The 12740-nt window shown below is 41.1% G+C and overlaps 1 protein-coding gene across 2 annotated transcripts in view; it reads right to left on the bottom strand.

Moving 5' to 3' along the window:
• Positions 1-12360, bottom strand: part of p4ha3 (prolyl 4-hydroxylase, alpha polypeptide III) — a 77915-nt gene extending 65555 nt beyond the window's left edge. For both annotated transcript variants that reach the window (XM_063052925.1, XM_063052924.1), the window contains exons 1-4: positions 10953-12360; positions 7312-7466; positions 5653-5876; positions 325-474 (exon numbers count right to left, since the gene is read on the bottom strand). In XM_063052925.1, coding sequence (XP_062908995.1) covers positions 325-474; positions 5653-5876; positions 7312-7466; positions 10953-11137 — 714 coding nt within the window. In that variant the 5' untranslated portion in view covers positions 11138-12360. The remainder of the gene's footprint in view (positions 1-324; positions 475-5652; positions 5877-7311; positions 7467-10952) is intronic.
• Between the last annotated feature and the right edge of the window lie 380 nt (positions 12361-12740).

Here is a 12740-nt window from a genome sequence, read left to right on the forward strand (position 1 = left end):
CTAATTTCATAAATCCATGATGACTCTATGTAATCCTAATGTTATCTTATGTGACCCTTTAGCACTTACAGAATTTCCTCTATTGTTGACCTCGGGCTAAATGGCCAATGGCTCCCTGCTTTTCCTCTCTCAATACATCACTAAGCCATCCTTTCTATCACTAATTTCACAAATGTGGGGTAGTTTCCCCTTAATCAAATAAATCAGGTCATGAGGACATTATTTTTGGTGGGATGCCTTATATGCTAGCATGTCAGACTTGTGCTGATACTTTCTGCATTGTTCCAGTTTTAGCAGACGTGCTGCCTGACAAACATTTCTTACCATATAATGAGAAAAAGCCAGGTAATCCAGGGCATCCTCAAGACTTCCTTCATCTTCAGTATTCCAGACTCCGATACTTTGCCGGAAAAGATTGACAGCTTCCTCTAGCCAAATAACTGAGTGATAATAGTCTTCTGAATCATAGGCAACCTGGGATGAAAATACTAAATGTGAAGTTCAAAAGTTCAAAGTTCAAAAGTAAATTTGTTATCAAAGTACATATTTATATATTTCATCATATACTACCCTGAGATTTATTTTCTTGCAGGCATTCACAGTTAAACAAAGAAATACGATAATATCAGTGGAAAAGCTACACTCAAAGACTGACAACCAACCAATGTGCAAAAGACAAACTACAAAGTTCTTGAAAGTGAGACCAGAGGTTGTGGAATCAGTTCAATGTTGAGGTGAGTGAAGTTGTCCACTCTAGTTCACGATCCACAACTGTTCCTGAAACTGGAGACTCTCACCTCTCACACTTTAATATCTAAAGAAACTTTTGGGATCCTCTTTAATATTATTGGCTAGCTTACTTTCATATTCCATCTTTACCTTCTTAATGACTTTTTAGTTGCCTTCTATTGGTATTTAAAAACTTCCCAATCCTCTCACTTCCCACTAATCTTTGCTCTATTATATGCCCTTTCTTTGGCTTTTATGTTGGCTTTGACTTATCCTGTTAGCCACGGTTGTGTTATCTTGCCTTTAGAATACTTCTTCCTCTTTAGGATGTATATATCCTGTGTCTTCCGAATTGCTTCCAGAAATTCCAGCTATTGCTGCTCTGCTGTCATCCCTGGCAGTGTTCTTTTCCAATCAATTCTGGCCAACTCCGCTCTCATGCCTCTGCAATTTCCTTTACTCCTTTATTTTTAAAGTGATATCTAAATGCCTGGTGAGTTTATAGGTAAATTACACATGAATGCTTCTACATAAAATCATGAAGGTTATTACATCCTCTATACAAGGGAAATGTTCTTCTAATATGATAGCAGATAGTTCCTTATAAAATTATACAGCATACAGTATTGTGTGCAGAGACAAGGATAATATCCCAATAACCATTTAATCCCATCAGCAAAGTACATATCTTTACATCAATATGAATTTACATGTCCAATAATTGCATACTTAACATGCATTCCAACAACGACCAGTTTTGAATTCCTACATATCTTAAAACATGCATGATATTTTGCACCACCCTGTTGTTTTTGCTGCATTTATCTTAGCAAGACCACTGTTTACATAGAGAGCTTCACACAAGTAAGGAATTTCATTGCACCCTGGGTGTATATTGACAATAAACTTATCTGATCTTTTAAGTTACTTTTTGACTTTTGTGACATTCATTTAGATTTTCAACTGGACAAAGACAGAAAAATCTAGCTTTCAAATGACTGCTGCTATTCATGGGGTAGGTCAAGTATCGGACAAGTCATCCAGATGCTTGCAATGATTAGCATGACATTCCTGATTCAGATTATTGATGGACTCATTTATTACCATCTTACATCACCTGTCTTCACACTTCAAGTAAATTCACAATGAAATTTAGTACCAATGAAATAAATTATCATTTAATGTTAGGGTAAAATGTTTAGAACTTAGCCAGAAGCTAAATTTCAATGGAAAATTGGGCTGATTTCAAGTAATTTCAAAATAATAATTCACTTGACACTAAACTGAGTGGAAAAGCAGACTGTGCAGAGGATGCGGAGAATCTGCAGAGGGATATAGATAGATTAAGTGAGTGAGCAAGGTTCTAGCAGATGGAGTATAATGCTGGTAAATGTGAGGTCATCCACTTTGGAAGGAAAAATAGAAGAGCAGATTATTATTCAAATGGTGAAAGGTTGCAGCTGTTGTGCAGAGGGACTTGGGAGTGCTTGTGCCTGAATCACAAAAGGTTGGTTTGCAAGTGCAACAGGTTATTAAGAAGGCAACTGGTACATTGACCTTCATTGATAGAGGGATTGAATTTAAGAGCAACTGTACAAGGTACCTGTGAGGCCATACCTGGAGTACTGTGCACATTTCTGGTCTCCTTACTTCAGTAAAGAAATATTAGCTTTGGAGGTGGTGCAGGGGTGATTCACCAGGTTGATAAGCCCATGAGGAGAGATTGCCTGGGACTATGCTCACTGGAATTCAGAAGAATGAGAGGAGATCTTATAGAAATAAGATCTATATGTGGCGAGAGGAGGATGTAGCGATGGTGGTGGACGCACGGACAGCTCGGGATCCGCCGTCCATTTCGCCTGAAGGAGAATGGGGGGGGCGGAGGTGGAGGGTGGGGACGTTTCCATCCGCGCTCGAGCCACCAACGCCCAGGAGATGGAAAGGAAGCGCTTTGAGTGTTTGGCGCTGCCCTCTGGCTGGAAGTGGAATTATTTTGGGGTCTGAGTCCATAGGACACTCAAAGCTGCTGTGCAGGTTGACTCTGCGGTTAAGAGGGCATACGGTGCATTGGCCTTCATCAATCGTGGATTGAGTTTAAGAGCCAAGAGGTAATGTTGCAGTTATATAGGATCCTAGTCAGACCCCACTTGGAGTACTGTGTTCAATTCTGGTCGCCTCACTACAGGAAGGACATGGAAACCATCGAAAGGATGCAGAGGAAATTTACAAGGCTGTTGCCTGGATTGGGGAGCATGCCTTATGAGAATATGTTGAGTGAACTCGGCCTTTTCTCCTTGGAGCGACGGAGGATGAGAGGTGACCTGATAGAGGTGTACAAGATAATGAGAGGCATTGATCGTGTTGGTAGTTAGGGGCTTTTTCCCAGGGCTGAGATGGCTAGCACGAGAGGGCATAGTTTTAAGGTGCTTGGAAGTAGGTACAGAGATGTCAGGGGTAAGTTGTTGTTTTTTTCAATGCAGAGAGTGGTGAGTATGTGGAATGGGCTGCCAGCGGTGGTGGTGGAGGTGGATATGATAGGGTCTTTTAAGAGACTCCTGGATGGCTACATGGAGCTTAGAAAAATAGAGGGCTATGGGTAAAGCCTAGGTAGTTCTAAGGTAGGAACATGTTTGGCACAGCTTTGTGGGCCGAAGGGCCTGTATTGTGCTGTGTGTTTTCTATGTTTCTATGTTTCTATCAAATATCTAAAATTATGAAAAGGATAAGATAGAGGCAGGGAATTCGTTTGAACTGGTAGATTAGATTGAAATTACGGGACATAGCCTCAAGATCCAGGAGCATAGATCTAGGAGAGAGATGAGAAGGAATTGCTTTCCCCAGAGAGTATCGAATCTGTGGAATTCTGTGCCCAGGGAAACAGAAGTGGCTAACTCATTAGGTATATTTAAGACACAAAAAAATATTGCATAGCGGGGGATCTAAGGGTTATGGAGAAAGGCAGGTAGATGAAGCTGAGTCCACAGCTGGATCAGCATTGATCTTATTGAATGATGGAGCACGACTACTCCTGCTCCCATTTCCTATGGTATTAATTACTAAAAGTGGAGCGAAGGAAAGAGAGAGAGAGAGTTTGTAGGATTGAGCATATGCACATATTAGACTTTTATATGTAATAATATGATGGGAACTGTCTCATTTCTTGGAGACAACCTGTACTACCTGACTTCAGGTAGACTTCAGGTACAAAAATCCTTCTGGCCAATCCATCCAGACTTCAGAATGAATTCTCAAAAATCCTCCTAGGCAATATTGATTTAAAGATTGAATGGTGGAGATGGCCTGCTCCATCTCCAATTTCTTATGGTCTCGTGTTCTTATGTTGTGCTGTTGCATAAGACTAGTTCCTGCCCGGTTCTCCCTAGATCAAAAACTGGAGAATAGATTTTCATCTCAGTAAGTAGGAGTGCAGGGGTTAGCTGGCTCATGCAGAAATCTTTTATGGAAACACAGAAAATATGAATACGAATATGCCTTTTTGACCCTGCTCCACATTTCACTTCTAATCATCTAATTCATCTTGTTCTCTCCCCTTATCCTTTGTTGTCCTTTGCACCCAGAAATTTATCTATGTCCTTCATAGTTATATTCATCTCTCCAGTTCTTTGAGTGAAGAACCATCTCTTCATCTCAGTCCAAAACCTCCTTCACTATAACATGAAACCATAGCTCCTCATTCTAGGTGCTCCCACCTGGAAGAACATCCTCCCTGTATCAAGTCTGCCAGGACTTGTCAGAATTGCACAAGTTTCAAATAAGTCACATTTCATTCTACCTGGCATTAGAGAATGCAATCCAAGTTGACCTAATCTCTCCTCATGCAATAGTCTCTCCAAGTTAAGAATTTATTTCCATTGATACATGCAGAGAAGTGAGAGGTGCACATCTTGACCTACAACTAAAATAAATCAAAACTGTTTTTAGTGACCACTTTTCCAAGTGCTGTTCTCCAATCCAACTGTTGACACAAAACTTCACCACAGCCCTCTGGAAGAAGTATCATTGTCTACAAGCTGATGTCAATCAAATGCTCACCACCACCTCAACTTCCTAAGGTGGCTGAAGAGAGCTGGACCACGCACATCAGTACTCTTGGCTTTCTACAAATGCAGCTGAAAGCATCTAAACATGCTGCATCACTGTGTGGTGAACAAGACGGCTCTACAACAGGTTGTTAAAACTGCCCAATGCATCACCGGCACCAGCCACCATCAGGGACATCTGTACAGAGAGGTACCAGAAGAAGGCAGCCAATATCATAAAGGATCACACCCACCTGGCTTAAGGTCCCACTCCTATCAGGGAATAGGCTATGGAGCGTCCATACCAAGACCACTAGACTCAACAGCAGTTACTTGCCCCAAGCCATCAAACTGATCACCCCCTCCACCCATTAACCCACTTCCACCTACCCCCTACCAGTGCTACATCTACATCAGATACTCCTCTCCACAGCCCATCAACAACCTTCATCCTTCCACTTTACAGTTACCTGATTATTGTGTTTTATTGGATTACTTTTATGTTGATATTTATTCTGATCTTTACGCTTATTGTGTTTTTTTAACGTTGTGTTGGAGTCTGGAGTAACAATTATTTCCTTCTCCTTTACACTCATGTATTGAAGAATGATTAAAAAAAGGCAATCTTGAATAGTATTTTGAATAGTAGTTGAAAATTAGGAACAAGTCTGCAATTAATGAATGCAGAGTAGATAAACGTTTAAATACTTTTCAGCAAAGGCAGTACACCTTCAACCTAACGTTAGTAACAAAAAACTTATATATAAGAGAATCTTATTCCAAGTATGCACTAAGGCCTTCTGAATATATTTAATACCAGTCCCATTATTTCGAAACAAAATGAAGTTCTATCACTGATATCTTTACATCATTGTTTACGTACCTTTCCAATTTGAAAACAGTCATCTGCTGAAAGGCTGCTGGATAGGTCTGGCCTGTAGATACTGGAAACCTCTCTTCCAGCTATCTGTAGGAACTCCCCTTTGATCAGACCCTTTGTGCTTAGGGCATACACATCCTGCAGTCTCATCAAACCCTTGGCAGCTCCCTTGAGGTCCTCATGTTTTGGGAGTTGCTCCTCGATTTTCTCAAAAGCAGCCTTGAGTGCTAGATACAGTGGTTGGAATCAGTGTCAGTTGACCTTACTACAGATCATTTTCCACAGGCTTACATGTTACGGTCGTCATCTTCTGCAGCTGGTTAAAATATCCAGTGTTTATTTCTATGTAAAACATAGAGCAATTTTAGATTGTGAAGCCAAAGATTTGGGCTGGGTGTACAAACTCACAAGTATTGAAAGAAATGTGGAAGATTTTAATCACAGTTTGTCTAAAAATCATCAAGGGTACAGCATTCTGCCCTGTGACCTATCTAGTGAAGAATAATACATAGCTCATTACATTTTAATGTATTTTGGTGTCATTCCCTATTTGATTAATTTTAGGAAAAAGGATTTTTACAACTTTTTCTCCTCAACTATTTGTGAATGTTATTTGATCTTCCCCAGGTCTTTCTACTATGTGCTGTCTCAGGATACACAAGGAATTTGTGACCAAACGGCCTCCTTCCTGGAAGGTGCTGACAAATGTTGGAATAAGATTCTACAGGTGAAACTCTAGTGCTGCTTTGTCAAACTTGTCTTTCAAACGTTTGATAGCCCTATCAATCCTTGAAAGAATCATTGCCCAATTCCCACGAACATTGATAAGGTTATCGGAAGACTGCTGAGCCACCAACATCGAATATGAGAAAGGACCAGAGGAGAGTCGCCCTTTGGATTTTAATCCAACACTTACCCACACTTTTCAAAGAAGAGGAGACAAATTCAGATGAAAATCTAAACGGCACACACGCAGTAGCCACATTATCAAGCACTTGTACACCCGTGTAGTAATACAAATACCTAATCAGCCAATCATGAGGCAGCAACTCAGTGCATAGAAAAATGCAGACATAGTCAGGAGATTCAGTTCTTGTTCAGACCAAACATCAGAATGGGGAAGAAATGTGATCTAAGTGACTTTGACTGTGGAATGATTGTTGGTGCCAGATAGGGCGGTTTGAGTCTCTCAAAAACTGCTGATCTCTTGGGACTTCCACACACAACAGTCTCCAGAGTTTACAGAGAATGGCAGTTCCAGGTAGTACATACATACTTTTAATTGTAATTTACAGATTTTATATGTATTGCACAGTACTGTGGCTGCAAAACAATAAACAAATTGCGATAGTAAACTGGATTCTGATTCTGAGGATGGACAGTAAGGCAAACAGTCTGTTTCCATACCTACACCATAGCTACTACCACTTTAATGGAACATGAAATCCGGAACTACCAAGACCACAGAGTCTCAAAATAAAGGACAAAGCAAGTTCTGTGCAAAAACCTGGCTTCAGTCCAACAACTGTCATTCAACAGCAATGGTCAGACACAGAAAATTACTTTTTACAATTGGAATAGCGTTTTGTGGTGCCATATTCAATTTAAAGATCAGTATAATTATAATCACATTGTTAGAAAGTACAAGATGTATGCACCAACCTTGAGTGTTTTCAATGGCTTCATTGCTGTATACAATATTTTGCCAGTCCACCCGCAGCCTCTTTATAAGGGTGTAGGCAAACAGAGGATTTGATATTGCTGTCACCGATTCCTGGTATACATTGTTATGCAGTGTTTTTACTTTTTCATAAAATCTGAAATTCAATGGAATTAACAAGATCTATGACAAAAGGGTTCAACCCTTTTAATGAAAGGAAACATAAATGGTATCTCTTGACAATCTGAACAGCAGTTACGGACAAAGTCACTCTGCCACATGTAACAACACGGTAATATTGTTGTCCTTGGGAAATAGAACGGGGATGGGGGGAGTGGAATTGGAAAAAAATAACAAAATATATAACAGCAATTACTAAATAATTGGCCTTCCCATTACAAAAATTATACTGTAGACTTAAAATACGGACTAAGAGTATGGCTTTGTTTTCATCATTGTTGGAACTTCAACTAATTGAGGACTTAAACTAGTTGGACAATGAAATAATAGTAAGTTCATTGAAGTTGGTGCTGGCAGCAGAAGTGTAGAGTTGAATGCCTTCCATATATATATATTGTAGAAGGAAAATATATTCTGGAGTTGTAATATTGTAATGTTGGGAAATTCTGATCATAGGTTCCTGCATTTGTTCACTAAGATGAAGTTATGGCTACAAATGAGCACCCCCTGATGCATGTGTACATTTGTGGGGCAAATTAATGTGCATTCTGTTGTGTCTGGTGAAAACCCAGAGGAGGTTTACAAAACAGTGAGATTACATCATCAGCTGTGTGCAAAGCTGACTTGCTGTTAAACTGCTCATCAGGAATTCTGCACTCTAGTTAACAGTTTCTTTTCATCACCCATATGATATTGGGAATAACTCCTCTGATATTAGAACATAAAATATAGAACTCTACAGCAAAGTACACGCCCTTTTAATCTACTCCATGATCAATCTAACCCTTTCCTCAACACAGCCAGCTGCCTATCTAGGAGTTTCTTAAATGTCCCTAATATATCTGTCTTACTGAAGTGCATTCCATGAACTTACACTTTCTGTGTAAAACACCTACTTCTGACGCCCTTGACCCTTCCCCCCAATACTTTACTCCAATCACCTTAAAAGTGTGTCCTCTCATATTAGCCATTGCCATTCTGGGAAAATGGCTCTACTGTCCATTCTATCTATGCCTCTTACCAATTTTATACACCTTTGTCCAGTCTTCTCTCCTCCTTCTTCACTCTAAAAAGAAAAGTCCTAGCTTGCTCAACTTTTTTTCATAAGATATGTTCTCTAATCCAAGCACCACCCACTGCACCCTCTCTAAAGCCTCCATATCATTCCTCTAATGAAGTGACCAGAGTGGAATACAATACTCCAGTTGTGGTCTAACCAGAACTTTATGGAGCTGTAACATTACCCCATGGCTCTTGAACTCAATCCCCTAACTAACAAAGGCAAACACACCACACACATTCTTGGCCGCCATATCAACCTCCATGGCACCTTTGAGGGATCTATTGACTTGGACGCCAAGATCCTTCTGATCACCAAGAATACTGCCATTACCTTTGTACTATGCCATCAAGTTCAACCTTCCAAAGTGAATCAGTTCACACTTTCCTGCATTGAACTCCATCTGCCACTTCTCGGCCCAGTTCTGCATTCCATCAATGTCCTATTGTAACTTATGAGAACCTTCTACAATATCCACAGCATCATCAACTTTATGCCATTGCTAGATGACATTCAAGCAGTAACCCTATTTGCTCACTGATATCATCCACAATGGCTTCATATTACATCAGCCTATCGGACTAGCTGATCTGGACTCAGTGGCTATTGGCTTGAAAGAGGTCAAGCATGGCGTGGATCCAGCCAAACCCTTATTGCCACACAAACGGTGGACCTCTGGGATACTGAAAGAATGGGAGCCCTGGCTTGAATGTGCAGCAGGATCTTATATTTTGCAGGAGACTGTGCATCAATCAACGGGGATGCTTAGTGGTGAGCCAGTGATGCTGTGCAGATAGTGATCAATGCTGCAGCAGTTGTGCAGCAGGCAAGGCAGCAATGTCAGCAAACGTCAGAATTCTATGCATGGCTGTACTGCTGGAGGGAAGAAGGAAATGCTGGTCAAATGCTGATGCATCACTTCTTGCTACACACCAGACCTTTTTTTTACCATCAAAATAAACTTCATTCAGAATTTTAAAAAATTATAAGAATGAATTCCCTTTATTTCTTACATTCATAGTCAATGTGCCTAAGTAGTATCCTGTTACATTCCTTAAAGCCAATGGCACTGTTGCCACTCATGTGCCCCCCTGGGGTGGTACATTACCATAATCACTGAGGGGCGTCCTCCACAATTCAGCCCCTCCCTACGCTGTACCAGAAGAACCTAACACTGTGGTCCTCCCCCACCCCCAGCCCTTGTGGTGGCTGCAACAGGTTTCAGTGCAGCCTGCAGCCTGGAATGTGCCAGTAAGCAAGATTCTTCCACATACCAGAACTGAACATTGAATCAGGGGGTGCTTCCAGATCAGGGGCAGGCTGCAACCCTCAAACTTCATGCCAGCTTTAACTACTGCACGCACGGTGACCTTACCTGAATGGGTTTCCAACCCTCCTTGAAAGAGAGAGGCTAAACGGTCTGATTCCCCCGCCCCCCCCCATCATTATAAAGTTTTGAAATATTTGCCATTAAATAAGCATATTTTAATCTAATTTAAATAAGGATATTTTTGCCCATTGACACATACTGAAGAATATCACCACTAAAAAATAATTCTGGTGTAAATGATAAAAGATCTCTGGAAGAAAAGTGAATATTTTCTCAAAGGTGCCTTAAAATTACTTTCAATAATTATCTTAAAATGTAACCAAGATACCTTCGTTTAATGTTTCTGCTTTTAATTGTTTTCTTTTGTGATGGGGACGTATTAAGTTTAAAAGAATTAAAAGGAATATGCCAAATCATGCACCAAAGATTTTCATTGATTCTATTGTATTTTTCTGTTCTTGTGGCGAATGCCTGCTAGAAAATGAATCTCAGGGAATGTATGGTGGTGCCACAAAAAACCTTTGATAATAAATTTAGGTTGATTTTTGAAATCTCAATAAATCAGAAGCAGCACTGACGGGGGTCACGGAATCTTGACAAAGTCTGTTATCTGACCCCGCAGTCCAGCCCCGTGAAATGAGGCAATGTAACTTTTCTTAAGTGTCCTGCAGCCAACGACGCTTTACAACAGATTAAATCGGTGAGAGAAACTGCGCTAAAATTGCTGCGACTTTCAGTTCCAACCTCTCAACAGGCTGCAACATTCTCTTTTCAAAAGAATACCCGATCCTTGTCGATTTGCAATTGATTTTAGGGTAGTGAAAGTAAAAAATGAGCTGATTGAAACCAGATGCCTTCTAATCTAAATGATAAATTCAACGACACGCGAGAAAGATCGAAGTTGTAGGGCTAATCTGAATATGAACAAAACCTCGTTCACTCTGTGAAAGAACTATCGGGCATTCTACGACAGTGTCAGTCAGGCTGCTAAAAATTGTTCTCATTTGTTTCAAATACACGGATTTTATAAAGAAAATAGCAAGGGTTTGATTCAGAGCGAAATACAATCTTACCGCTTTAGGTCGTCCATTCTATAGATCTCATTTTCGATGTAAACCTGTAAGTTTTGCAGAAGTTTCTTTTCCACGCCGATTTCTCCCTGGATGTTGACAATGGAGGTGTAGAGGTCACCGCGAGAAGGGGTCGTTAAGGAACTGCTCACCAAGCACAGGAACAGTGAGGGCTGCAACAATAGCATTTTATAAACTTTCCCCCCGAATAACGTCCCGTCCTAATTGCTCCTTCGGGGCGTCGCTGTTCAATTCCCCCGGTATTTTAAAAGATCGTTGAGATGAGATCCGAAGCGGCTGGGTCCACACACACGGGAGTGCTATCTCACAGCTGACTGGCTGGATCTTGGCCGGGCTTCTCAATGGGAATCTATCCCATTGACGTCAAGCGACCCAGCGAATGATGCACCGTATTCACAGACTGGTGAGTGAAGGGATGAGCTGGAGAGCCGTTCGGAGCCTCCGCACTCGGTTCAGGGTAGGGGAGTGATCTGTGGTGCGTGGCATGTCGGCCTCTCCCCACAGCTCCCAACTGTGGGGAGGATGTGCTTCTTGATACGATAGGGTGGCATTGCTTCTGTCGGGGGGATGTGTGCAGATCATCAGACGATGCAATGGCCAGCAACGAGCGTCACACACCCGGAACGTTAACGGTTTCAATATCTACCAGACCCGTTGAGAGTTTCCAGGATTTTCTGTTTTTATTTCAGATTTCCAGCATCTGCAGTTTCTAAACAGAAATGAGTAATGAACATTGCCTAGAGAGGCTGGGCAGCAGCGGGAACCCAGCCCTGATGAAGGGTCTCGGCCAGAAACATCGACTGTTGGCTCTTTCCTATGGATGCTGCCTGACCTGCTGAGTTCCTCCAGCATTTTGTGTGTGCGTTGCTTTGGATTTCCAGCATCTGTAGACTTTCTCGTGATAACGAGCTTGGAGATTCTGGTTTCGTGACGGGTTGCGGTGACCCGTGAAGACAGCGGTAAATAAAACATGTTGAGGGGCACTCTCGTCTAATCTCTCTTGACCGGTGTCTTGTATTTGAATAGGAGAGAATGACACGGACGGCTTCATGAAAACAGGATTCCTCTTATGGCTTGTGATTTGTTTTCTCTTGAGAAGATTTTTCGCCTGCCAAGTTTACTTTAATTAAGTTCATTAAAGACAAGTTTGTCAGCCAGTGTAATTTCTTCCCAGCGGTCTCTGCTGATTTCATTGTGCTCAGATTGTTTCCTCCTGATCAACAGATACCAGTAGCAACAAGGTTGTTCACGATTCAAGACTGTTGTCACAAATGTAAAGAAGAAAAAAATGATTGTTACTCTGGATCGGGTGCAATGTAAAAACACTATATATATAAATACATATATATACATTGTACATACATTGACGTCAGATACTAGAATATCTGCACATGAGGTGACTGACAAGATTGATAAAGTAGTGTGGTGGGATGGGTTAAGAGGTGTTGATCAGCCTGACAGCTTGGGGCAATTAACTGGGAAAGTTCTTGGGAATAGATTGGAGACCTATTGTGACTGAACAACACAACTGGTAGTCCTGCTGGGTGAGAGGGACTGGTTGCCAACTCCCACTGATCTTTCTGATGAATGAGGGCAAAAGACAAAGGAGCAAGAAATCAGATCAATAAAGATCAAAGAAGTTATTATTACATGTTGATAACCCTTCATCTTAACTGACAGTTCTGATATAAATGGAAAAGGCTGCTAATGTTAATGTTGAATTTGCTGTTGAATTCTGATGACTTTAATGATATTGTTGGTTAATGAAAC

This window comes from Mobula hypostoma, chromosome 7, assembly GCF_963921235.1.
Source record: "Mobula hypostoma chromosome 7, sMobHyp1.1, whole genome shotgun sequence".
NCBI lineage: Eukaryota > Metazoa > Chordata > Chondrichthyes > Myliobatiformes > Myliobatidae > Mobula > Mobula hypostoma.